Source organism: Aegilops tauschii, chromosome 2 (genome assembly GCF_002575655.3).
Source record: "Aegilops tauschii subsp. strangulata cultivar AL8/78 chromosome 2, Aet v6.0, whole genome shotgun sequence".
NCBI classification, from domain to species: Eukaryota; Viridiplantae; Streptophyta; class Magnoliopsida; order Poales; family Poaceae; genus Aegilops; species Aegilops tauschii.
This window is the reverse complement of record NC_053036.3, coordinates 38,213,327-38,238,743: the sequence shown is the minus strand read 5'-3', so window position 1 is coordinate 38,238,743 and position 25,417 is coordinate 38,213,327. Positions and strand designations below refer to the sequence as shown.

The 25,417-nt window shown below is 44.5% G+C and overlaps 3 protein-coding genes across 3 annotated transcripts; all 3 read right to left on the bottom strand.

Annotated features, from left to right (window-relative positions):
• Positions 1 to 131: 131 nt before the first annotated feature.
• LOC141040698 (uncharacterized) lies at positions 132 to 3,127 on the bottom strand. Its single transcript, XM_073506816.1, has 3 exons — positions 2,425 to 3,127; positions 301 to 374; positions 132 to 215 (listed from the first exon to the last, which is right to left on the bottom strand). Exons 1-3 carry the CDS (start codon positions 3,125 to 3,127, stop codon positions 132 to 134), a joined length of 861 nt encoding a protein of 286 aa, XP_073362917.1.
• A 12,817-nt stretch (positions 3,128 to 15,944) lies between these two features.
• LOC109752588 (3'-5' exonuclease-like) lies at positions 15,945 to 17,146 on the bottom strand. Its single transcript, XM_020311488.1, has 2 exons — positions 16,863 to 17,146; positions 15,945 to 16,374 (listed from the first exon to the last, which is right to left on the bottom strand). Exons 1-2 carry the CDS (start codon positions 17,144 to 17,146, stop codon positions 15,945 to 15,947), a joined length of 714 nt encoding a protein of 237 aa, XP_020167077.1.
• Positions 17,147 to 19,293: 2,147 nt separating this feature from the next.
• Positions 19,294 to 19,985, bottom strand: LOC141040697 (uncharacterized). The gene is made up of 2 exons (XM_073506815.1): positions 19,690 to 19,985; positions 19,294 to 19,648 (listed from the first exon to the last, which is right to left on the bottom strand). The coding sequence occupies exons 1-2, from the start codon at positions 19,983 to 19,985 to the stop codon at positions 19,294 to 19,296; spliced, it is 651 nt and encodes a 216-aa protein (XP_073362916.1).
• Positions 19,986 to 25,417: the final 5,432 nt, after the last annotated feature.

The window sequence follows — 25,417 nt, the reverse complement described above, 5'->3', positions numbered from 1 at the left end:
TGATGCAGATGAGGTTGCATACTTTAAATAGGCACCGTTCAAAGTGTGTGGTGGACATAATTTTAAAAGCGTACAGCATTAGCAAAGCATTAGAAATATGCCACCGATGGCTTGATTCATATTTCGACTGCCTACAGTGCAAATATTGTGAACTTCAGGGAGTCTTCTTCTTTGTAGAAAAACAGCATGGCCACTTCTCCGACCTCAAAGCCATTCTGGGAGACAAATTCTTTTCAACCAGTAGTTATGTTGATGCATTCTTCAGAGTCTATGTGGTAGTCAGCTTGCATGTCTCCATACCCATTCTTGTGTACTGTCTCCAAAGTAACCTTCCCTGAACTCGCAGCAGGAAATTTTACTGTGGATGGCAGTTTCTGCATTTTGGAAAGGATGAAAAAAGAATGTTTATAAGTAAATAACAATGTATGAACATATATATACCCATTCTTTATACTTAGGATGATCTGTTTTATGTTGAGTTAAATATGTACATATATATGACTACTATTTTTTATAAAGTAGTTGCAATGTATGAACAAACTTATATACGGAATTGACCTCTAGTTTTACTAGGATATATATTATACTGTAACATGTTTGTACTGCAAGGTCATTTACAGTGTACTTCGCTAGCATGTTAAGAGAACAAAAATACTGATCTACTGACCCTCTTTTTTGTTCATGTGTTGTGGTACTGAAGAAAAATAGGTGAAAGCATCTAGTCTTAATAGCTAACAAATCAGAACAACAATACAAATTATGTTTTGTATTTTGTTGACACTACTGAACAAATTGATTGAATTATATATTCAGATGTGGATTTGCAGGTAGATTATGTCCAAAATTGTGAGGGAAAAAACATACCCAACTTTCCTGTAGATCTGCGGTTGTGAGGCGATGAAGAAATGGCGGTTGAAACCCCCTGTTGGGTATCATCAGGCACCCGAGCATGCTGCGCCACACGGTGTTGGTGAGCTCTAGACCTTCTGCGTACACGCATGTGTCCGCTACCGGCGCCATCCTTGCCAAACACCCGCACTTACAGTCCATGGCGGGTTCAGTGTAATTCTATAGAAGAGCTGGGGATGGGATGAACCCTAGATCTACGATTTGAAGAAAAAGAGGAACGGGGGAGGCGTTGTGTTAGTCTGGAGCACGAATGGATACGTTTTTATGCAACCAATTGACCAACGGAAGTAATAAATGTTTGTGGTTGGTGTTAGGTGGCGGATTGGTTCTGATTCAGTGTGCGTGAATGCATTTGAGTAGTAAGAGGACTGCATACCTGAAAATAGCGAACTGCATTGTCATATCAAGACGAACCGCGAAACGCGTGGTTGGGCCTGCGTTTGTGTATGGTACGTGGGATTATTTTAAAAAAAATTAGTGGCCTCTCTTTTTGTGTGTTGGGCCTGTGTTCGGGGAGTGAAGACGCATTGGGCCCAAGTCGGCCTGTGAGCACGGCTGGTTCCCGGTGCGTTGTGTGCGGCCTAATGTTTAGTCACACCTCGCCCGCGGAAGGCGCACCCGACCTGTTTATAAGCGCTGGCGAGGCAGCCGTATCGAGCTCCTCTGGTTACTTATTTGGGCGCTTATACACGGCGCTCGCTACTCTATGCTCTCTGACCTGTGGGCCCATGTGCGCCCGGCCCCACGCATTGTGGCTCAGAACGACTCATCTACTGTGGGCGCAGACCTACGACGAGACTGGCTGGGGCCGGCTACACCTGGGTGGTCAATTTTTTTTCTATTTTTTTCAATGTAGGGGCATGCACAGCTTTGTAAACCATCTATGCACTGCACTGATCAGTTTTCTGTACTGCATGTGCACGCAGTCCGTACTACATGCACAGTTCTCATTTTTTTGTTTTCATGTTTTTGCTCTTATGTAATCTTTTTTCCAATGTAGGGGAGTGCACTGCTTAGTAAACATACTTGTACTGCATTGATTATGTTCCTGTAGTGCACGTTCATATATTTCCGCACTACATATACAAATCGCATTTTTCTTTTGTGTTTTTTCTCTTATCTATTCGTTTTTCCAAATTTAGGGGCGTGCACTGCTTTGTTGGGTATGTGTAAACTTCATTTGACAGATTATGTATTGCATTGGTACACAACTTGCACTGCATGCGTCCATTTTGCACACTGCTCGAATCTAATGATACATGAGCAAACAATAGAAAACAAATTATCACAGGAATTCTGTACGACAAGTTCATCATGAGCAAACTAATTTCAACAGAAAGCAATCTAACATAATCAAAGTTCACATCATTACAAACGATTCTGCATGGCAAGCAAACTAAGTTCAACAAAAGCAAATGATCACAAGCAAACTAACGATACATAAGCAAACAACATAAAGCAAATTTGATGATAATTCTAAAACGACCCTGGCATTGGTTGTTCTTTGGTCGGCACCATCTTCTTCTTCACTAGTCATCGTCTCCCCATCCCCAGCTACTCCTGGCGCGCTTCTTGGGGGGTCCTCCTTCTCCAGCTTTGCACAGCGAAGCCCGTCCTGGGTGAGGGTGATGCGGTTCCATATCTCGTACACTGCGTAGGCATCCTTTGCCGCGTACTCGATGTGCCTCATGGACAGAGGCAGGGTGGCCCAGCGCTTGTGCTCGTCGTCGGTGATCTTCTTCTTCATGTTGTTGTAGTAGTCGTCGATGAGCATGCCGGAGACGTCTCCAAGGGAGTCCAACTCCTTGATTGCCTCGGGCACCCTCCCCTCCTTCTGGATGTCGACGAAGTTGGCGACCTCCAGATTGACGCGCTCTAGCCTTTTTTTGTCGCCGTCGATGGAGAAGCCTGCAAAGGTGTACCTGGGGTCGGCGAGGAAGTTGTCGAAGACGGTGCACCTTTCAGCGGCGCTCAGTAGGAAGAGCAGCACCGGGTGTTTCTTGCCGATGGAGAGTTGGCAGAGGGCGGATTTCTGCGTCGCTTCAGGCTCGTTGTTGTACTCAAGATCAATGCCGACGATCTTGTGGCGCTGGAGGCTGAGGTGGCGCTCGTACTGCGCGAGGGTGGTCGCCACCTGTTTGTTGTCGTTGGTATGGATGACGTGCAACTTGGTGTTGCCGTGCGCCTCCACGCCCTGGTACTCGTCGGCGAACGCCATGGCCGGTAGTAGGGCTTGGTGTTTTACGTGGAGATGGATGTGATGGAGCGATTTGCTGGCAGCGCAATGGATACTTGTGTTGTTGTGGATGAGAAGGCCTATGGCAGGGGTCTGAATTTAAGGGGAGGGCGCGGGGTGGGATGGCCGCATCGGATGAACTGCACGATCTCGCTGACGATGCGGTTTGTGCAGATTGTGGGTTGGTGTTGCGTCTGTGGTCGTGGGCTTGTGGCGATGGAACCGCTCCGATTGGGTGGTTGTATGCGAATGTGGTGTTTTTTAACGTGGTTTTTTTATTTTTGATCAGTAGATTTTTTTAGCCACCACTTTCTGTGTGAACGGGCATTTTGTGACGTCTATATGTATCCTGCGTGATAACGAAACTGCATTGGTTAGAGTTCCGCACTGCATCGTGTGCAACGAAGAACTGCATGTTGTGTACAGTTGCTTACTTCACAGTATTTTTTGTGTGTCCTTGCTGGAGCCCCTGAATAAGGTACAATGTATTCCGCAATTTTACAAGTTTTTCGCTGTGTTCTATACCATGTATTTATTCATGTAGGTAATCCGGAACTGGATTTGCTAAACCGTACTGCTTCGTGTAGCTAGATGCACTGCATCTTTCTAGTGCTGCGTACTGCATCAATTTTTTTGCCTGTACTTACTGTTGTCCCTGTACGGGAGGGGTAGGGGAGTTGGGGGCCCCCATTTTTTGTGTGGCACTTATTTGAATGTAGACTTTTTCTTTTCGGATGCGTTTTCTTAACATGCGTGTTTTTTTTGGTTTTAACTTTTTTTACGAATTGCGTTTATTTTATTTTTATTTTTACAGACGGAACTTCATTGTTCTTCATAGAGAACTGCATCATGTGCGTTTTGATGTGGTCTTTCTTATTTTAGCCGGGCCGTTTTTGGGCTGGCCCGTTTTATGTTGCCTTTTGCCACACGCGGGACTCCTACGTGTCCGTTCCAGGCGTCCCACCGCTCTGCTGACAGGGAGAGAGACCGAGAACAATCCCCTCTCCTCTCTTGCAGTTCCTCCCTCGAGCAAAACCGCCATCGCCCGCAGCAACCACCGTCGCCCGAGAAACCGCAGCCCTCAAGAGGTTCTTATTCCTGCATTCCGCGTCGTCCGCTCCGTGAGCCCTTGCCGCTGCACTCCCGCGGCCCTTTCCTGTCCGTTGCCGTCGCTACACCCTCCCCCCTCCCCGTCGTCGCCGCCGCCGCCTGCGCGGCACCTTTTTTGTGGTACGTTTCGGTTGTTCTCGGTCTTGATCATCCGCTCGTCTTGTTTTGTTATTCTCGTAGTTGCTGTTGCTGTTTTTGCTTGTGTAATTTTTCCGTAGGCAGCCGATTTTATCTCGATTTTGGAGTCGATACTCTTGTGTAGCAAGGTGGATCTAGGGTTTCGTGATATTTTCGCCAATTTTGTTGCTTAAATCTGTCACTTCGTCGTTGTGTTGCAGGCAAACGCCATGTCTTCGTCGAGCAGAGTGGGAGGAGGAATTTAGGGTATGTGGAGTGCTTATTTTAGGCTTTTTGTTTATTTTGTTTGGTGTTTATCTAGTTTCCTAAATCATCCTGCATATTGGTTTATCCTCTGTTAGTTGTCAGCGTTCGTTTGCATTATTTTGTCACGTGATGTTTTGTAATTTCTGTTTCTTGTTCTTTTTGAATCAAGTAGGTGATTGTGGTTCTCATAATGATACGCCAATTGGGTCTCGTTGTCCTGGTGGTAAGGATCATGGTGTGGAGGGAGGACATCAATTGAATTCGCCGATTGAAACTTCTCCCATAAGTGTGGCCCCTCCTTCTGGTATGTGATTGATTTGTTTATTTTGTGTATGCTGGTTACTTTGATGTTGTACCAATTGGTGTTGCCTTGCTGTATCTAGTCCGGCATTTTGTTGGGAAGAAACATGAAATTAGTGTATGCAGCACTGTATTTTATTTTCTATATGTGAACTCCACTATATGTATGTGTGAACTGCATTGTTGTTTTATTCAAGTTTTTTGTGCAATGCATTAATTTTTATTTTTAGCTTATGGTTGGAGCACTGCATTTCATATGTCTAAGTGTACTGCATTTGTTCTTTTTGTGCACTTTTTAACGACCATAGTCAAACTTCATTTTGACGCAGTGTCTGTTTTCCATGCTGGGGCGCATGGGTTTGAGGAGGTTACTCAATTGATTGACCATTATTTTGCAGAGGGTAATGTTGGTGTGAGCTTTGACCAGAGACGTCCCGTTTTGTCTGAGACACAGTTGCAGTCTGTTGATGGTACAGAGGAAGTTACACAGGATTGGATGGTCTCGGAACAGCTTCGTGAATATGAGTTGAAGCAAAGCAAGAAGAAGTCGAGGTTTGAAAGTGACTCAAAAGAGTTTGCGGAGAAGGAGAAGCAGAGGAGAGCTGCAGATGGTGCCAATGGTGCCAAATTTGCCAAGGTGAAGAAGCCTTCTTTGCAGAAGAAGAAGCTGAGTACTGTTGCTGAGGAAGGTGGTACACCTCGGCGGAGTCCACGTGTTGCTGGCATGAACAAGAATCTTGGCAAGAGAACTGCTGAAGCTGGCGGAAAGGATGATCCTCACTGCAAGCGACTACATGTCACTGAAGGTCCCAACTCTGATGATGACGACTTTGTGCTTGCTGATTTTGTGAGGGATATTCATAGTGGTAGACGCAAAGACTGTGGTTCATCTAAGAGTCTACCCAAGCGTGCCCGTGACGATGTCGATGAAGATTTTTGTGGTGACTCTGGCGAGGAGGTGGATGTTGTTCCAAAGGTTTGTTGAAGTGGACTGCATTTGTTTTCTTCATTGTTATTCTATCTGTGTTTTCTCTGTCTCTTTTTTTATGGCTAGTCTTCTAATGTGGATTGCATTTCCCTTTACACAGAGGAAGAAGTCTAGTAAGAGCAATGCAGCTGAAGATGATGCTGAGGGAGATGATTCTCGATTTAACAAGACCGTACGTTTGTCGCTTCCCACTGTTTGCAAGGCTGCTGCCTTGTTGAAAGAGGCACACTGTAGTCGTGTTCGGGATGCTGGATTTGGTGTTGTCTTTGAACTGACAGTAAAGAAAAATGTGTCGCGCATTCTTATGTGCTATCTGATGGGGTTGATTGACCCTGCCACCATGATAATGGACTTTGGGAATGGCAGGGTTCTTCGAATCAATTGTGATGCAGTTCATCACATTTTTGATTTACCCATGGGACGTCACACTGCACCCATGCCTGCTGCCAGCGGCCATGATGACTCATTGAGTGCCCTCAAGGATGAGCTTGGCTTTTACCGTTCAAAAAGTATAAGGGTCAAGGACTTGCTTGAGAAGTTGAAGGCGTTGGTGGAGGAAGATGATCATGTGACTGTTGACCTTGCTGTGAAGGTGTTCTTCCTGATACTCTACCAGAATTTGCTGTGCCCCGGGCCTGCAGTTCATTTGGGTAGAGTTGCTGCAATGGTAGAGAACATGGATTATGCGGCTATGGCTCAGATGGACTTTTGCCAGCTTGTTGTTGATGAGTTGCAGGCAGCTGTGGTGAGGTGGCAAACAGAAGGCAGCAAGCAGAATTGTGCAGAGGGTTGTGCCATTGCCCCCCTGATTATGTATCTTGACTGCTTGAAGCTTCGCAAATTTTCAGTCATGCACACGTTGACGCCACGTGCGTCATACCTGACGACCAAAGACCTGATGAAGTTATACAATGAGGATGTGCTTGTGAAGGGAAAGATTTACTTGGAAACTTACAAATTTGGGAAGCTGCCGGTTAGTGCATCTGAGTTTTTAATATCAGTTTTTTTAAAGGTGCAGCCATTATAAATCTGAACTTTTCTAGTACTCACATGTGTACTTGTCTTTGCCTCTTGTCTTTTTTTTGCAGCGGAAGGCGTCAGGTGATATTGTGTACAACCGTCCTGTTGCAGTTGTATGCGGCAGCTCTGATGCGGGACCTAGCACTCATGCTAGTTTTATGAGCCTATATGTAGCCAGCTTCCTGCCCGTGATGATGAGGTGCCGCGTACTCGTGGTTTCATGGCTAGACAGATGTTTTATAATAGAAGCTCTTCTAAACAGACATTTGTTGGCGGCAAAAAACACGAGGAGATTGATGAGCTTCTTGTGAAGGTTTTGAAGTTGACTGAAGATTTGCCAACCTCTGGTGACAGGTTGAGGACAGTTGCTAGTTTTTTCCCTGTTGGCCAAGGCCCACGAGATGAAGATATTGTTGCTGCTCACAATTTTGATTGTGGCGTGATTGAAAGCCTGAAGATTGCAGTGACGAATGTTCGGTCTTCCTATGCTCAATTGAGACATACACGGGAGGAAAAATGCGGTCGGTATGAGAAGGATGTTGGGCATATTTTGGATGAAATGAACCGTCAGGACGCTGGGGTTGTCGTTGATAATGTATGTTCTAGGTTTCTTGTTGCTTTGAACCTCTTTTGTTTATTATGTGGACTGCTCCTCACTTTTTTTGTTTTTTGTGATAGGCTGGAGTGGAATCTTCTGGTGTCCATGGAACTAGGGACGATGGAATTGGTCAGGTACAAGTACTTCTGCCATGTCTGTTCTGCCATGTGTCCCTCTTCTTAAACTTGCATTTGTTGCTTTCCATTTTTATTGTATTTTTTGTGTACTTCACGGTTGTAAAGTGTGTACTGCTTGTGCATAGTTGAATTTTTTTTCTTTTTTTGTCGTAACCATCTTATTTTCGTTTTTGGTTTCTTCTATGCCCATAGACTGTTGTTGCTGCTTGTGATGTGCACAAAGAGTCCTACGATGGCTCTGGGAAGGATGAGGTCTTGGGTGATGCATCGTCCCCTCCGGATGTTGTAGCTGATAAGGTATAGTTGTATTACTTGTTCTGTTAGTGTGTTGTAATCTATTTTTTTTGTTATAAACTTGATGTGCGGTGTTATGCTCAGTCATATGCATTTTCATTTACATATGTTAGCTGCAATAGTTTTACATGTGTGAGCTTCGGGCTTTGACAGAAGTGAACCACATTCAATTTCGCATGCGTGGTCCAGAATGTTTTACATAAGTGAGCTTCAGTATTTAACATATCTGAACTGCAACGTGTGACAAAGTGAACTGCAGTTCTTTTTTTACGTATATGTGTGTTGAAGTTGTAGTTGTTTTGATACACGTGGGTTGCAGTTGTTTGTTGTGTTAATTATCCCCACGCTCAGTTTTGTGTTATTGTTTGTTTCTTAATCTTTCCACAGCCTGGAGAAGAAAACGTGGAAGTTCACGTTGATCTGAATCAGGGCGGTTGTGCTGTTGATGGTGGTGGCAGTGTTGGTGCTTCTGCATCGGTTGCCGTCGACCTTGCAGACCCTTCTGTAGCTCAACAATCCCATGATGTTGTTTCCCCCAGCCGGCATGAAGATTCTAATTGTGGCATTGAAAAGCCGGTGGAGAATGTCGTCCCTGCTGTTAGTGTTGTTGCTTCCCGTGTTTGTCTGGCGGCCAACGATGTTCCTGAAGTATCGAGAGTGGAGCCTCATGTAGCTGAAGTATCTAAGGACGTTGCGGTTGACCAGACTGTTGTAAATCCAGATAATGTGATGTTGCTGCAGAAGGGCAGTCCAGTGATGTTGTGTTGGATTCGTCGCAACCTATCCAAGAAAATGTATTGGTCAGCTCTGAAGAACAAGAACATGAAGACTCTGACACTGAAGGCAAGAGTTTTGTTTTGAACAGTACAGTTGAAGTTTTTCTCATTTCATTTTTGTTTAATTACTATGGTATCTGTATTAGATGTTTAATGATAAGTGAAACTTAATCTTTTGTTTATGATTTTCAAAATAGCTAGCAGAATTTCCTTGGCTTAATATTTGAACTTCATTATTTGGATAAGTGAACTTCATCTTTTTTATTACAGATGACGAACTTCCTGTTGTGACACCATCGAGCATTGATCCAGCTCTCCTGTTCGGAAGGACAAGAAGATGAAGTATGATTTTTTTAGAAATTGTTTTGTTCATATGTATTTTCTAATTTTGGTTTTAGCCCTTTTTCTTTGTTGTTATTTTTTTTAGTATCTTATGTTTCAGTTTTTCATGAAAAATTCAGGGACATGATTGCTTTTAAGACTGAGTTGGGTGATATTACCATTGGCGAAGTTGGTCAATCCTTTTGGGATAAAGGGATGCTCACTACAAGACTTGTAGATCTTGGGGTTTCTTTGCTGGTAGATAAGTTTAAGGGATCTCCGACAATGGTTGTCCCGTACCATATTTGTGTAAGAATGCAGAAATTTTTGTTTTATTTTTTTGATTTTCTTTTCTGATTTCGTGCGACGACATGTTTTCTTGAGCACTATTTGATTTTTTGGTTTTGTATTGGCAGACAAATATTTGGAATGGTGGTACTGTAGGAAGGAGTGTTAAAATGACGTTCTCTTCAAAAGCCGAGGAGCGTGTTGATAAAAAGGATATGGTGAGTAACGTTTTTATGTGTCGAATACTATATTTTTGCGTGTTTGTTTTTATAGTGTTTTGTTTCTTCTTCTTATAATACTTTTATTTATTTTTTCATCCTTTGAATAGGTCCTTTTTGCAACTTTTGATCCGCCACATATGAGGGATGGCGTTGGTCATTATTGTGTAGTTGCGTTAAATGTGAAAGAAAGGCGGTTTGAATTTCTTGACTCGCTCAATAAACCTGGCAGTGCGGATGCGATCAGGGTTTTTAGGAGGATGGTTAAAAATATCAAGCGTGCATGGAAAGAAGGAAGCTCAAGTTCTAATGAGCCGCTAAATCCTCCTACACTTGATGGATTTGTGTTGAAACATGTCATTGTCCCAATGCAGCCAAATGGGTGTGTTTCCGTACAGCCCCTCTTATCCATACTGCTCAAGTTTTTTTATTTCATATTTGTGAACTGATGTTTTTTATTCTTTTATTGCAGGCATGATTGTGGATTCTATATGTTTTAATTCTTGCAGACTTGGGATGGTGTTCGAGTTGCTCAGTTTGGGGTGGAGCACATTGGCTACATCAGAAAGGCCATGCTCTATAGTTGGCTCACATCGAGAAAGTGTTCCCTTGATTTAACATCACTTTTAATTTTTGCAGATAAAGGTTGTTTTAGTGAACTTCTTTATCCTTCCTTTATTTATTTTTTGTGTATTGCTTGCTTCTGGCTCTTACGGGCTTTTTTTACTAGTTTGTTTAGTTAAGTTCGTGATTTAGAATTGATGTGTATATTTTTTTTGTGTTAGTGAGATGCATTTTATTTTTTGGGCAAGTGAGCTACATTGTTCTTCATAAGTGGGTTGCATTGTTGTATACAAGTGGGCTGCATTGTTGTATACATTTTTTGTTCTGCATTGCTGTAGACAAGTGGACTGCATTGTTGTAGACAATTGTGCTGCATTCTATTCTTTTAGTGAACTGCATTTTTTATTTTAATTACGTGTATTACATGTTTTTAGGTTTTGTTTTTTGTGCTGAGTGTTTCCATGTTTTTTCTACACGGTTTTAGGTTTTGATGAAGGTTGTACGTCACTGTTCGAGTCCCAGGGTTCTGAGGTGGTTATGGAGGATTGTCATTGAAATCTCTCCAGATAATTCTGGTTCTTTGGCTGGAGATGGTTTGAACACAGTTGTGGCGTCTCGACCTGATGGTAGAAGTGTTTCTCGACCTACCTCTCCACGCGATGTGTTTGATGTTGATGATGATGATGATTTTGTTACGCCATGTCCTCGCACCACTAGGGCTAGGAGTGTAGCAATTAATCGCCCTCCTGAGGATGACGTTGAAATATTTTCGAAAAGAGGGCAGATGAGAGGGCTTTTAAGTTGAGATGCTCCATAGAGAAATTGAAGCCTCCGAGGTTTAAATATATTGATGAGGCGAGGAAAATAAAGGATCTTGTTCTGAGCAAAGATTTTGTAACCAAATACAATGAGTAAGTTTTATGTGTGTGTGCTTAATCCTTTTTGTGTGTTTTGTTTTTAATTTTATTTTTATTGATCCCATATATGTATGTTTACTGCAGGAATGCGTTCTTTATGGTGCATAGTCCTTTTGGTGATCTTGATACTTACAATGTTGACTATATATATATAATAAATTTGGCAAAGGAGCTTTAATGGATTCGTATCTCATGGATTTTGTCATTAAGTACTGGAAGCAAGACCCTGAAATGGGTTTAGTTTATCATTCTGGTGAACGTGTGCTACTTTCACCCTTATTTATCACGGTAAACGTGTGCTGTCATTTTTTTCTATTGTACTGGTTTTTTATGTCCATGCCTGAATGCATTGTTTATTCCTTTTTTCATTTCTTTTTTTGTTATTTTTTCTTTGCAGTATGTTCTTCAGATGGAAACCTTTGTGACGAGAGATGATGAAGGAAACCCTGTGTTGCCAGTTGTGCATAGCACGTTTGTTTTACAAGATGCAGTTAACCAGTTCAAGGTTTTTGTGAGTGACGACGTAAACCTGTTGGATGCAAAACTGGTAAGTTCATTGTTTCCTGTCATTTATTTTTCTGGTTTGTTGCATTTCTTTTTATAGTTATTTTTTGTAACAGTGGTCCTAGTGCTACGTGTCGAAATAACTTTTCATTTCATTTTTTGTTTTTTTATGTGAACAGATTATGATGCCGCGCTCCAAGGATGATCATTATTCCTTATACATGATGAACCAGCATCGCCAGACGTTTGATATCCATGACACTAGGAAGTACACTGGCCATCCTGATGTCACGACAAAGTGGCGCAGGACTGATTACCACTCAGATTGCACTGAAGTGGTATGTCATTTTTTCTTGCCAAGTGCAGAGCTTTTTTTGTGTTTCTCTTACTACATTTTTTTTATAAACTGCACATGCAATGTTAGCACACATAGAACCACACTTGTTTATGTAGTGCACTGCAACATGTGCGTGACAGAACTGCATTTTTCTCAGGCCCCCCATAATCCTTGTAAAAAAGTAGATAAAAGGAAATGACCTCACGTGCATTTAAAAGAGGGACTGTCTAGACGTTGAGAACAATTTTTTTATTTTTCGGTTTGTCTGAATAGTAATTTGATTTGTGGTGTGTGTTATTTTTACATTGTGCTTCCTTTTTTTTGCCAGATGAGGAGGATGACTCAGTTGCTGAAGGCGATTTATGGTGAAAAATTGTATAAATCTAAGAACCACCCTGACTGGGTTAAATTGGCAGAGAAGCCCTCTTACCCGGTCGTGCCAGCGCAGGGAGCAAACGAGTGCGGAATCTATGTTCTGAGGGTGACGCAGTTGTATGATGGCAACGTCTAGTTGAGAAAATTATCAAAACTGACGTAACACCTTCTCTGTTTTCTTCTTTTTCTTGTTACTTTTTTATTATTTTACTTTTTCACTTTTTGTTCTTTATGACAACCTTTTATTTAATCACTGTCTGCATTTTTTAAATTTTTCTTTTTTCAGCCTGCTGTTGAAGATTGGAAGGCGCAGTACATGTTCCAGCTGCTGTTCAATTCTTCGAACATCTTGTGTTATGAAGACATGTCGCTCTAGCTACGAGAACTGATTGCGAATCTCGGGCTTATTTCCCTGTCGCAATCGCAGACGCAGTAACAATCTACTTGGTAAAAACCCTGTGTATGGACAAGAACTAGGGGTTCATGTTGTGTACTGTGTGGTGTCTAAGGTATATAATGTATGAAAAGACTTTTGTTTTTCTGTTGTTGTGATTTTTCGTCTGCTTTTTTGTAGCAGTGTTTTTATGGACGAATATGTATCTGTATGTGTATTTTATATAAATAATTCATACAGTATATATATGTGTATATTTTTATTTTTGTTGAACTTACACGTTCTGTGTGAACTCGCATTTTTGTCATGCTTATATGTATCTTATGTGTCCCATAAACTGCATTGCATGTGATGCCGAACTTCTTCGTCCAACAAAAAGGACTGCATTTGTCTACAAGTTTGTGTTGCACCTGTTTTTTCTTTTTGCTGCACTTTTTTTGCCGCAGACCTGCATTCATGTGTGTATCTTGAAACTGCGTTGCTTTATGATACTGCACTGCTTTTGCCTAACCAAGTGCACTGCTTTTTGCCTAAAGATGCGTCCTTCAGTTGGCTATTTTTTTATTTGTTTGTATTGTAAGGTAGGAGGGGGGTTGCCCCCCCCCATTTTTTTGGTTGTTTATAGATTTGTATTTGCTCTTTGTATTCCTTGTACTTACCGCACTGCGTGCGTTAGCGCGAGGCCGAGCAGGGGGGTAGGAGGGGGGTCGTGACCCCCCTCCCCACCCCCTGCGAGGCCGAGCCTGGAACGAGCTGGAGCAAGCGGCGACGCGGCGTGCCGCGGCGCCGCATGCGCAGGTGAGTCCGTCACACCCCGTCGCCTCCATGTCTATCTTAGGGGTGTGGCTCTGGGGTTGCGTGCGTCCTATTGTTGGATAAACAGAATGTCCACACTGCGCCTGTCAACCAAGCGCACTGCGTGCGTTAGCAGAAGGCCGAGCAGGGGGGTGGGGGGGGTCGTGACCCCCCTCCCCACCCCCCTGCGAGGCCGAGCCTGGAACGAGCCAGAGCAGGCGGCGACGCGGCGTGTCGCGGCGCCGCATGCGCAGGCGAGTCCGTCACACCCCGTCGCCTCCCTGTCTATCTTAGCGGTGTGGCTCTGGGGTTGCGTGCGTCCTATTGTTGGATAAACAGAATGTCCGCACTGCGCCTGTCAACCAAGCGCACTGTGTGCGTTAGCGCGAGGCCGAGCAGGACCCCCTCCCCAACCCCCTGCGAGGCCGAGCCTGGAACGAGCTGGAGCAGGCGGCGACGAGGCGTGCCACGGCGCCGCATGCGCAGGCGAGTCCGTCACACCCCGTCGCCTCCCTATCTATCTCAGGGGTGTGGCTCTGGGTTGCGTGCGTCCTATTGTTGGATAAACAGAACGTCCGCACTGCGCCTGTCAACCAAGCGCACTGCGTGCGTTTGCGCGAGGCCGAGCAGGGGATGGGAGGGGGTCGTGACCCCCCCTCCCCACCCCCCCTACGAGGCCGAGCCTGGAACGAGCCGGAGCAGGCGCCGACGCGGCGTGCCGCGGCGCCGCATGCGCAGGCGAGTCCGTCACACCCCGTCGCCTCCCTGTCTATCTTAGGGGTGTGGCTCTAGGGTTGCATGTGTCCTATTGTTGGATTAACAGAATGTCCGCACTGCGCGTTTCAACCAAGTGCACTAAGTGCGTTAGCGCGAGGCCGAGCAGGGGGGTGGGAGGGGGGTCGTGACCCCCCCTCCCCACCATCCTGCGAGGCCGAGCCTGGAACGAGCCGGAGCAGGCGGCGACGCGGCGTGCCGCGGCGCCGCATGTGCAGGCGAGTCCGTCACACCCCGTCGCCTCCCTATCTATCTTAGGGGTGTGGCTCTGGGGTTGCGTGCGTCCTATTGTTGGATAAACAGAATGTCCGCACTGCGCCTGTCAACCAAGCGCACTTCGTGTGTTAGCGCGAGGCCGAGCAGGGGGGTGGGAGGAGGGGTCGTGACCCCCTCCCCACCCCCCTGCGAGGCCGAGCCTGGAACGAGCCGGAGCAGGCGGCGACGCGGCGTGCCGCGGCGCCGCATGCGCGGGCGAGTCCGTCACACCCCGTCGCCTCCCTGTCTATCTTAAGGGTGTGGCTCTAGGGTTGCGTGCGTCCTATTGTTGGATAAACAGAATGTCCGCACTGCGCCTGTCAACCAAGCGCACTGCGTGTGTTAGCGCGAGGCCGAGCAGGGGGGTGGGAGGGGGGTCGTGACCCCCCTCCCCACCCCTCCTGCGAGGCCGAGCCTGGAACGAGCCGGAGCAGGCGGCGAAGCGGCGTACCGCGGCGCCGCATGCGCAGGCGAGTCCGTCACACCCCGTCGCCTCCCTGTCTATCTTAGGGGTGTGGCTCTGGGGTTGCGTACTACACATGTTTGCGCTACATTTTTGTCCACTACATGGGTAGCATATTTCTTTATTGTTTTTCCATCTTACGTATCATTTTTCTGGTGTACGGGTGTGCACTGCTTTGTTGCTTCTATATGCACTGCATTTGTCATAGTCCTCTGCTGCACGTGTACACATTTTGCACTGCGTGCATCCTTCTTTGTGCCAAAGTTGTGACTGGTTATGCCAACGCTGTGGACTGCATGACTTACAATTAAGTACTGCATTAGGTGCACTAATTCTGTGTTGTGCACTGCACGAAAGTGCTTCTCTTGTGGTTCATTTTGAGCATGTACCGCACTTCATGCACACATATAGTGAACTTCCTTGTAAGACTTTGGAGAACTGCACGCATTTTTTAGAGACCTATTATGGGACTGGCTGGGGCCTTGTTGTAGCTGGGTGGTTAATTTTTTTTCCTTATCTGAAGCATTTTTTTCTTTTGGAGTATATATATTTCGTGGTAGTACAAATGATGTCATTTCTACTGCTTGCACCAACGTTGAGTACTGCAATGAACGAAAGTTGCTGCAGCCCCTTTGTTCTGCATTTGTGCATGTACTGCACTTCATGTATACACTCCATGAACTGCGTTGTTTTTCTTATGTGAACTGTATTCACGTTTTGGTATCACACATTAATTTTTTCAAAGTTTTCTGGATACTTGTTCTAACACAAACTAATTTCAGCGAAAGCAATTGATCAGAAGCAAACTGTGACACATAAGCAAACAACAGAAATAAAATTTAATGATAATTCTAAAACGACATTGTTTTTACAAAAGAAATGTTCGATATGAAGCAATGGACATAATCAAAAGCTTGCATACATGAAACAAAGAACAACACAACGACTAAAGTAAAGTGAAACTAAAACATAGCCCTGAATTATTTTCTAGTTGCCGTATTGGATTACAGCCTTGTTCTTCTTCTGCTTTGCTTCTTTGTCTCTTTTTGCCCTGTCCAGTCCCATGATGACATCGTAGATGATTCTCCATGACTCATATGTTGCGAATGCATCTATTGCTGCATACTTGATAAGCTTTTCTGGCAGTGGGCAGAATCCCCACAGAGTATGGTCCTCCTGGCGGTTAATTTTTTTCTTCATGTCATTGTAGTGAATGTCTATCATCCTGCCGGCAACATCAACCAAAGAGTCAAACTTCTTTTTATTGTATGGGTCTCTCCATTCCACCTGAATATCAATGTAGTTGTCGGAGTTGATCTCCAAACCAAATAGCTTCAGTTTGCTTTTGTCTCCTTCAATGGCGAATCCGACGAAGGTGTACTCACCATTCATGAGGAATTTGTCTAGTTCCATTGGCCTGCAAGATGTTTGTATAGAGTGAATATAGTTTATTTTCTTAGGAGTACCAATGTTTTTTGTTTTGTCTGAAACTGAGCTGCAATATGAATATCTGAATCTGTTACATTGAATAGTTGCTAATACTTTGTTCATCATAACTAGTAAATCTGATAATATATTGCATAAACAATGCATGTTTTGTACATGATTGTATTCTTGAACTGAATTTCATACATGTTTTGTATAGTAATGTTGCAGTTTTCTATTGTTCAGTCAAATAGTTTGTATTTGGTAAAACAAAATAAAACTGCGTGTATTGCTAGATCATATAATTCAAGAATCAAGCAAATGAGTGACATACATGGAGCCAGATGAAAACTGTCAATGAATTCATATGCCATGCTTTTCAAAAATGAAAACCAAAGTTTAAATATTGGCGATTGCAGTGATGAAAATTTAAAATCAATATTGGCAATCAATAGTACAGATTGATAGTTATATTCTGACCTGTCTTTAGCTGCAGAGATGTGGTAGACAAGGCATTCTTTCTCTACGCATAGCTGGAGCATTGCTGCCCGCTGTGGCTTCACGTAGTGCGTGTACTCGACATCAACGCCGACTAGTTTGACGGGCATTCCGCCGAGCTTCCTCCTGAGCGTGGACAGCATCTTGTCCATGTCTTCACCCTTGCTTGTGCAAACGACGTGGAGCTTGTGGTTGCCGTGGAGGTCGACGTCGTGGAGCTCCCTGGTGTACTTGCGGCTCTGCTTGTAAAAAGGTGCATCCTCCATGACTCTCCTCTGCTCTCTCGTGTTTGTTCTGGAGAGAAGAGGTTGGTGAAAGGAAGTTTGGAGAAGAAGATGCAATGGGGTTTTTTGGGGTACGAAGCAGTTGTGTTTTCTCCTCTGCTCTCCTGTGCTCTCCTTGACAGGACGTGGGAGAGGTGGAGCGGGCTGGTAGCGTGGTGGGGGTCTGTTTTTAGTTACGTGGCAACTACACAGAGGTTCTGCTATGAGGAGGCTCTGTTAGTGCGTTGGAAATCCGGAACGTCGTGTCCTCTTTTTTCGTGACTTGTTCAGGTATGCACGCAACTGTCAGAAAATGTGATGATTGTGTTTTCGGTGAATTTTCCTATTAAGTGCACTTCTTTTATATCAGAACATAACTGCGTACGTCCACGTAGTGTACTGCATGGAAGTGAATTTTTTTTTCGTGCACTGAATTATATCGGATTAGGATTGATACAGATGTACGCACATTTAGTTTCTTGATGGAGTTCTTTCATGCAGTTCTTTATTTTATAGCGGACTACTTTGCTTAACTAACAGGGCTGCATTCTTCATTTTTGCGAGACTGCAATGCAGTAGAAGGAGAACTGCATTTCAGAAGAAAAAAAATACTTTGTTCTTCCACGTGGAGAACTGCATTGTTTGGCGTCGCGGACTGCATTTGTACGTTTACTTCGGGCTTTCTGCGTTTTATTTATTAATAACGCACTGTAGTTTCTGGCAGTGCCCACGCACATTTTTCTTTTGTTGTTATTATTCATTTAAAAAATGTTTTCTAATTTTTCTTTGATGTTTTATTTTTTGAAGTTATTGTTTTTTCTTAGTGGGCCTTGTTGGGCTGTGTTCGGGGAGTGAAGACGCATTTGGGCCCAAGTCGGCCTGTGAGCACGGCTGGTTCCCGGTGCGTTGTGTGCGGCCTAATGTTTAGTCCCACCCCGCCCGCGGAAGGCGCGCCCGATCTGTTTATAAGCGCTGGCGAGGCAGCCGTATCGAACTCCTCTGGTTACTTATTTGGTGCTTGTACACAGCGCTAGATGCTCTATGCTCTCTGACCTTTTGGCCCATTTGCGCCCGGCCCCATGCATTGTGGCTCAGAACAGCTCGCCTACGGTGGGCGGAGACCTACTACGAGACTGGCTGGGGCCGGATGCACATGTGGTGGTCAATTTTTTTCTTTGTATTTTCTATCTTAAGTATTTTTTTCAACGTAGGGGCGTGCACTGGTTATCAAACTACTCTTGCACTGCATTGATCAGGGTTCTGTACTGCATGTGCACGCATTTCGTACTACATGTTCAGGTCTCATTTTTTGTTTTCACGTTTTTGCTCTTACGTAATATTTTTTCAAATGTAGGGGAGTGCACTGCTTAGTAAACATACCTGTACTGCATCGATTATGTTCCTGTACTGCATGTTCATATATTTTCGCACTATATTTTTTTCAAGGTAGGGGCGTGCACTGCTTTGTAAACCATCTGTGCACTGCACTGATCAGAGTTTTGTACTGCATGCGCACGCATTCCGTAGTACATGTACAGTTCTCATTTTTTTGTTTTCATGTTTTTGCTCTTATGTAATCTTTTTTCCAATGTAGGGGAGTGCACTGCTTAGTGAACATAACCCGTACAGCATTGATTATGTTTGTGTACTTCACGTTCATATATTTCCGCATTACATATACAGGTCGCATTTTTTTCTTTTTGTGTTTTTGCTCTTATGTATTCTTTTTTATCAAATTTAGGGGCGTTCACTGCTTCGTTGCGAATGTGTAAACTTAATTCGACAGAGTATGTACTGCATTGGTACACAACTTGCACTGCATGCGTTCTATTTGCACACTGCATCTTATTTTCGTTTTGCACACTGCTTGAATCTAATGATTCATAAGCAAACAACAGAAAATAAATTATCACAGGCATTCTGTACGACAAGTTCATCATGAGCAAACTAATTTCAACATAAAGCAATCTAACATAATCAAAGTTCACATCATTACAAGTGATTCTGCATGGCAAGCAAACTAAGTTCAGCAAAAGCAAATGATCACAAGCAAACTAACGATACATAAGCAAACAACATAAAGCAAATTTGATGATAATTCTAAAACGACGCTGGCATTGGTTGCTCTATGGCCGGCACCATCTTCGTCTTCACCAGTCAGCGTCTCCCCATCCCCAGCTGCTCCTGGCGCGCTTCTTGGGGGGCTCCTCCTTCTCCAGCTTTGCATGGCGAAGCCCGTCCTGGGTGAGGGTGATGCGGTTCCATATCTCGTACGCTGCGTAGGCGTCCTTTGCCGCGTACTCGATGTGCCTCAAGGACAGAGGCAGGGTGGCCCAGCGCTTGTGCTCGTCGTCGGTGATCTTCTTCTTCATGTTGTTGTAGTAGTCATCGATGAGCATGCCGGAGACGTCTCCAAGGGAGTCCAACTCCTTGGTTGCCTCGGGCACCCTCCACTCCTTCTGGATGTCGACGAAGTTGGCGACCTCCAGATTGACGCACTCTAGCCTTTTTTGTCGCCGTCAATGGAGAAGCCTGCAAAGGTGTACCTGGGGTCGGCGAGGAAGTTGTCGAAGACGGTGCACCTTTCAGCGGCGCTCAATTGGAAGAGCAGCACCGGGTGTTTCTTGCCGATGGAGAGTTGGCAGAGGGCGGGTTTCTGCGTAGCTTCAGGCTCGTTGTTGTACTCGAGATCAATGCCGACGATCTTGTGGCGCTGGAGGCTGAGGTGGCGCTCGTACTGCGCGAGGGTGATCACCACCTGCTTCTTGTCGTTGGTGTGGATGACGTGCAACTTGGTGTTGCCGTGGGCCTCCACGTCCTTGTACTCGTCGGCGAACGCCATGGCCGGTAGTAGGGGCTTGGTGTTTTGCATGGAGATGGATGTGATGGAGCGATTTGGTGGCAGCGCAATGGATACTTGTGTTGTTGTGGATGAGAAGGCCTATGGCAGGGGTCTGAATTTAAGGGGAGGGCGCGGGGTGGGATGGCCGCATTGGATGAACTGCACGATCTCGCTGACGATGCGGTTTTGTGCAGATCGTGGGTTGGTGTTGCGTCTATGATTGTGGGCTTGTGGCGATGGAACCGCTCTGATTGGGGGGTTGTATGCGAACGTGGTGTTTTTTAACGTGGTTTTTTTATCACTAGATTTTTTTAACCACTACTTTCTGTGCGAACGGGCATTTTGTGACGTTTATATGTATCCTGCGTGATAACGAAACTGCATTGGTTAGAGTTCCGCACTGCATCATGTGCAACGGAGAACTGCATGTTGTGTACAGGTGCTTACTTCACAGTATTTTTTGTGTGTCCTTGCTGGAGCCCCTGAATAAAGTACAATGTATTCCGCAATTTTACGAGTTTTTCGCTATGTTCTATACCGTGTATTTATTCATGTAGGTAATCCGGAACTGGATTTGCTAAACCGTACTGCTTCGTGTAGCTAAATGCACTGCATCTTTCTAGTGCTGTGTATTGCATCAATTTTTTTGCCTGTACTTACTGCAGTCCCTGTACGGGAGGGGTAAGGGGGGTTGGGGGCCCCCCATTTTTTTGAAGTTATTGTTTTTTCTTAGTGGGCCTTGTTGGACCTGTGTTCGTGGAGTGAAGACGCATTGGCCCCAAGTCGGCCTGTGAGCACGGCTGGTTCCCGGTGCGTTGTGTGCGGCCTAATGTTTAGTCCCACCTCGCCCGCGGAAGGCACGCCCGACCTGTTTATAAGCGCTGGCGAGGCGGCCGTGTTGAACTCCTCTGGTTACTTATTTGGGCGCTTATACCCGGCGCTCGATGCTCTATGCTCTCTGACCTGTGGGCCCATGTGCGCCCGCCCCCATGCATTGTGGATCAGAACGGCTCGCCTACGGTGGGCGCAGACCTACTACGAGACTAGCTGGGGTCGGATGCACCTGTGGTGGTCAATATTTTTTCTTTGTATTTTCTATCTTAAGTATTTTTTTCAATGGGGGCGTGCACTGCTTAGCAAATCATCCGTGCACTGCATTGATCAGTGTTCTGGACTGCATGTGCACATATTCCGTACTACATATGTTTTGCGCTACATTTTTGTGCACTGCATTGGTAGGGGTGTGCACTGCTTTGTTGCCTCTATGCACTGCATTCGTCATGGTCCTGTGCTTCAGGTGTATTCATTTTTCATTGTGTGCATGCTTCTTTGTGCTAAAGTTGTGACTGGTTATGCCAACGCTGCGGACTGCATGGCTTACAGATAAGGACTACATCAGGTACACTAATTCTGCTTTTGTGCACTGCGCGAAAGTGCTTTTCTTTGTGCTTCATTTTGAGCATGTACTGCACTTCATGCACACATATAGTGAACTTCTTGGTAAGGCTTTGCAGAACTGCACACATAAAATGGTCTGTGGATTATAATTTTTCAGAGAATTATTATTTAATGATCTGCGGTTAGTTCGTGGGAATTTGTGCAGTCAAAGTCTTTGTAGAACTTCCTGGTAAGACTTTTTTATTTTGGTAACATAAACCTTTATTGATTGTCCTTCCTTCTTGGTAACGTAATTTTCATTAACTCCTCTTTAATTTTCAGTTTTGACCTTTTTGCATTCCTCTCCTATAAATGTAGGCCAACTTCTACCCTTCCTTTGCAGTTCATTTCTCCTCTAGCCGCAACTCCTCTCCTTTCTCTAGCCTCTCTTTATTTTTTACCTTTTCTAGGTTTTTGTTGCGATGGCTCCAGGCCCCTGCGCGAATCTCTCCTGCTGCGGGCATGGTTGTGGTGTGCCGACGCACTGCGATTGCTCAGCTTGCTCGCAGGCCCGTCGTGCTCGTCGTGGGGGGAAGGTATTGTGCCGAGCTGGGCGAGCTGAGCAGCTTGCATATGGCACAGTATTCACAAAAGGATTGGATATGGGCCACATCAACGTTTCTGCGTTCTATTCCGCCCTGCTTCGCCGTGGCCTTGGCCGCACAAGTCCTTTTGTCCATCAGCTTACGCCAACAGATGTTGAGACTCACTACAAGATGGTAATTTTCGCTTGATCTGATTTTTTCTTTGTGTTTTCTTTTTTTTGTATAATTCCATACTAGTCTGAACTTCTAGTTTTTTAGGAATGTACTTATTCTGTTTTATTGAAGTGTACTGCACTTTGTACTTATATCTTGTTTTTATTTCTTTGCTTGTGTGCATGGAGCTCGTGTTTAATTTTGCATGGTTACAATATGTGAACTGCTTAGTTACTAGATGAGAAGTAATAGTTTCCACAATTTTCCCCGCTTGTAGGTTTCGTACTACATGCAGGTAGTCTCAAGAACTTCGTAATAGTTGCAAGCGTACTTCTTGTTTGCAAGTTCCGCACTGCACATTAGATTGCGTTTAATCTGTACTGCTTTTTTGCAGAAAATTCCCCAACGAGCTGTTAGGTATCTCCGGCTCAAGAAGAAGGGAATTCTCCAAGTTGTTCTTGGGAATGGACACCTTAAACCAGCCAAGTACCGTGTAGGCATTGACGGGCGGCTGTGTCTGCAGAAAGGGTGGAAGGAATTTGTCATTGATAGTGGCCTGAAGTCTGAGCAAGTTGTTGTCCTCAACTTCCTTGAACTCGAGGATCGTACGGTTAGAATCACGTTTGACGTGATTGGTTAGGTTATGAGGTAGATTTTTCATAAGTACTTTTGCGTGTCGAACGCTTCATCTTTTTGATGTGTTTTGTAATAAGCACTTTTGTGATCTGAACCGCTTCAATTATTATTCCGAACTTCATGCTGCCAGTGAGCTAACTGCATTTTTTACATCGTTTTTAGATTAATATGTGTCAATTTTTTACTCTAGACTGCTATATATATGGTATACTATATACACGATTTGTCTTTAGATGGTTTAGTTGAATAACTCATAGTCAGTGGGAAATTTGTGTTTACACGAAATTTAAACTGATACATAAGTCATACAGATAAGCAAACTGCTATGCATATGATTAATTTATTGAAGTTCATCTATTTGGTCGTTAACCTGCTGCTTCTCCGCGGTGACTGGAGCGTGTCTAATGTCACACTTTCTTTTGTTTTCCGTGGCGGTGTTGCTGGCTCTTGTCTCTGCACTGTTGTGTTTGTAGTCCCTCGCGTGCTGGTTGATGGTAGCTTTTGTTTTTGAGTGTTGTGAACTGCATCCTTCGTTGCTCCCCGCGTGCTTGTTGATGGCCGCTTTCGTTTTCCAGTGATGTGAACTGCATCCTTCTTTGCTCCCCGCGTGCTGGTTGATGGCTGCTTTTGTTTTCCAGTGCTGTGAACTGCATCCTTCTTTGCTCCCCGCGTGCTGGTTGATGGCTGCTTTTGTTTTTGAGTGATGTGAACTGCATCCTTTCGTGCTCCTACCTTGTTTTTTGAAAGTGGTGCTGTTCTCGGTTGTTTCTGTACAGCAGCATTCCCTTGTGGTGGTCTTGTTGGCATTGTTTCTTCATGTCCTTCGTCCTCTTCACTCTCTTCTTCCTCCTCTTCTTGCTCTTCCTCATCTTCATCATATGTTTCTTCATAAGCCACTGCTTCTTCAGTTTCTTCATGTTCTTCGTCGTCTTCACTCTCTTCTTCCTCCTCTTCTTCATCTGCTTCTTCATAAGCCATTTCTTCTTCAGTTGTGTTGCCATCTTCTTCTTTGATTTCATCTTCCTCGTCTTCCTCATTTTCTGATCTTGTTCTTTTGGGGCAGGTTCTTGAATTGTGTCTCTTCCTCTTTTTGCAGATGCTACAACGTCTCGGTTTTGTCCATTTCTTAGTGTTGTGAGTGGAATTTCTATTTGGTTGTGCATCGCCATGTCCTTGTTTTTCTTGTTCATGTCTTTTTGTACATGTCCTGGAATTGTGGCCTCTGATTTCATTACAGGTCTTGCACCTTCTTATTCCCAGTGGGTGACCATCACTGTCTAGCTCAGGCTGTGGCTTACTGTTTTCGTCATCATTTTTCTCCTTGCATGCAACCTTTTTCTGGGTTGTGTCGCCCCCTTTCTTCCTTCCTCTTGTGTTTGAAACAAGAGGTGGAAGAATTGTTTCTTTTTTGATAGCACCAGTTCCGCTGTGTTCGGTATTTTCTACTTGCTCGGCATTATTGTCATGCTGGGATTTCTCTGCTCTCTTTAGTTTTGCTGCTTCTTCTTCTTCTTCGTTGAGCACATCTACTTCCTCGATCAGTGCCCTCATACCAGACAACGCTCTGTGGCACCCAGCGTCGGACCTTGTCGCTCTGTTTGCAAGGTCCATTGCTGTTTCTGTCAGCAATTTTCTACGGCAAAAAAGCGATGTTCCATCTGGTGCTGTTTTGTTCATAGTCTCTTCTGTCAAACGTCGCATTTGATCTTGCGTTACGGGTGTATCTTTTCATGATGTACACCTCAGGAATCTTGAGTACTCTCAAATGAGAAAGCGTGCATAACACATGGACGCAAAAGAGCCCTGCAGACAACACATGATTTCTTTGTTTTGTAAGTGAACTGCATGAAATTAATAAACACATTTTTTTTTGTTATTTGTTCATTTTAAAGAAGTGAACTTCTTTGATAGGAGTCTCACCTGTGTGTGTCTAGAGTTTGCATTCACATTCATAGACACCTTTCTGTTCATCGGCGACCACTTGGAAATTATGCATAGCCCAGTCAAATGCATCCGATCTGTTGTAGTGGTGTACGAGATACTTTGTCGGGTTCTCAGGGCACCGTTCTGCTCTGAATGCAGTGCTACGGTAGAGTGTTTCTTTGAAATCTGCAAACACTGCCCTTGTATACACTTTTGATGGCTGAACTTCGAACCCAAACTGGGTTGTTGTCTTTACTTCTAACTGCATGATCAGAAATGCACTGTTACGAACCAGATAAATGAAAAAATTGTTTGTTTCTGTAGTTATAGTTTTTAGCAGTTTTTGATGGACCTTTTTTGTTTACCTCATTTGCTACTGTCTCTGCGTGCTCGACGGCCTTCCTGGTCTGAATGCACTTGTCCACCTGCTGAGCAAACAGATGGAGATCATGCTTCTCTTTGACAAAGTTTTGCTTCAGTATGTGTGGTTCATGCTCTCGCTTCTCTGCGTGGAAGTCATCCGAGCACAGAAAACTTCCTTATAGTAAGCCGAGATCCACTCGTGCCTGTCTTCCCACAGCGAATTCATCACTTCGTCGTCTTGCAAGTTGTATCTCTGAATGAGGTCCTTCCATGCTCGTTCAAATTCTGACGGCATTAGTGGGTGGTTGAGCACCGCATTGAGATCATCCTTGAGTTTCTCGTGCGCCTTATACAGCAAGGCGAGGTGGTCTTTGT

Coding starts and splice junctions, on each gene's coding strand:
- LOC141040698 (XM_073506816.1), bottom strand. CDS start 3,127: ATGGCGTTCGCCGACGAGTACCAGGGCGTGGAGGCGCACGGCAACACC. Junction 375..2,424: donor GACTAGTGAAGAAGAAGATG/GTGCCGACCAAA, acceptor TCCAAAATGCAG/AAACTGCCATCCACAGTAAA. Junction 216..300: donor GAGACAGTACACAAGAATGG/GTATGGAGACAT, acceptor TTTGTCTCCCAG/AATGGCTTTGAGGTCGGAGA.
- LOC109752588 (XM_020311488.1), bottom strand. CDS start 17,146: ATGGAGGATGCACCTTTTTACAAGCAGAGCCGCAAGTACACCAGGGAG. Junction 16,375..16,862: donor ATCTCTGCAGCTAAAGACAG/GTCAGAATATAA, acceptor AACATCTTGCAG/GCCAATGGAACTAGACAAAT.
- LOC141040697 (XM_073506815.1), bottom strand. CDS start 19,985: ATGGCGTTCGCCGACGAGTACAAGGACGTGGAGGCCCACGGCAACACC. Junction 19,649..19,689: donor AACTTCCTCGCCGACCCCAG/GTACACCTTTGC, acceptor GCGACAAAAAAG/GCTAGAGTGCGTCAATCTGG.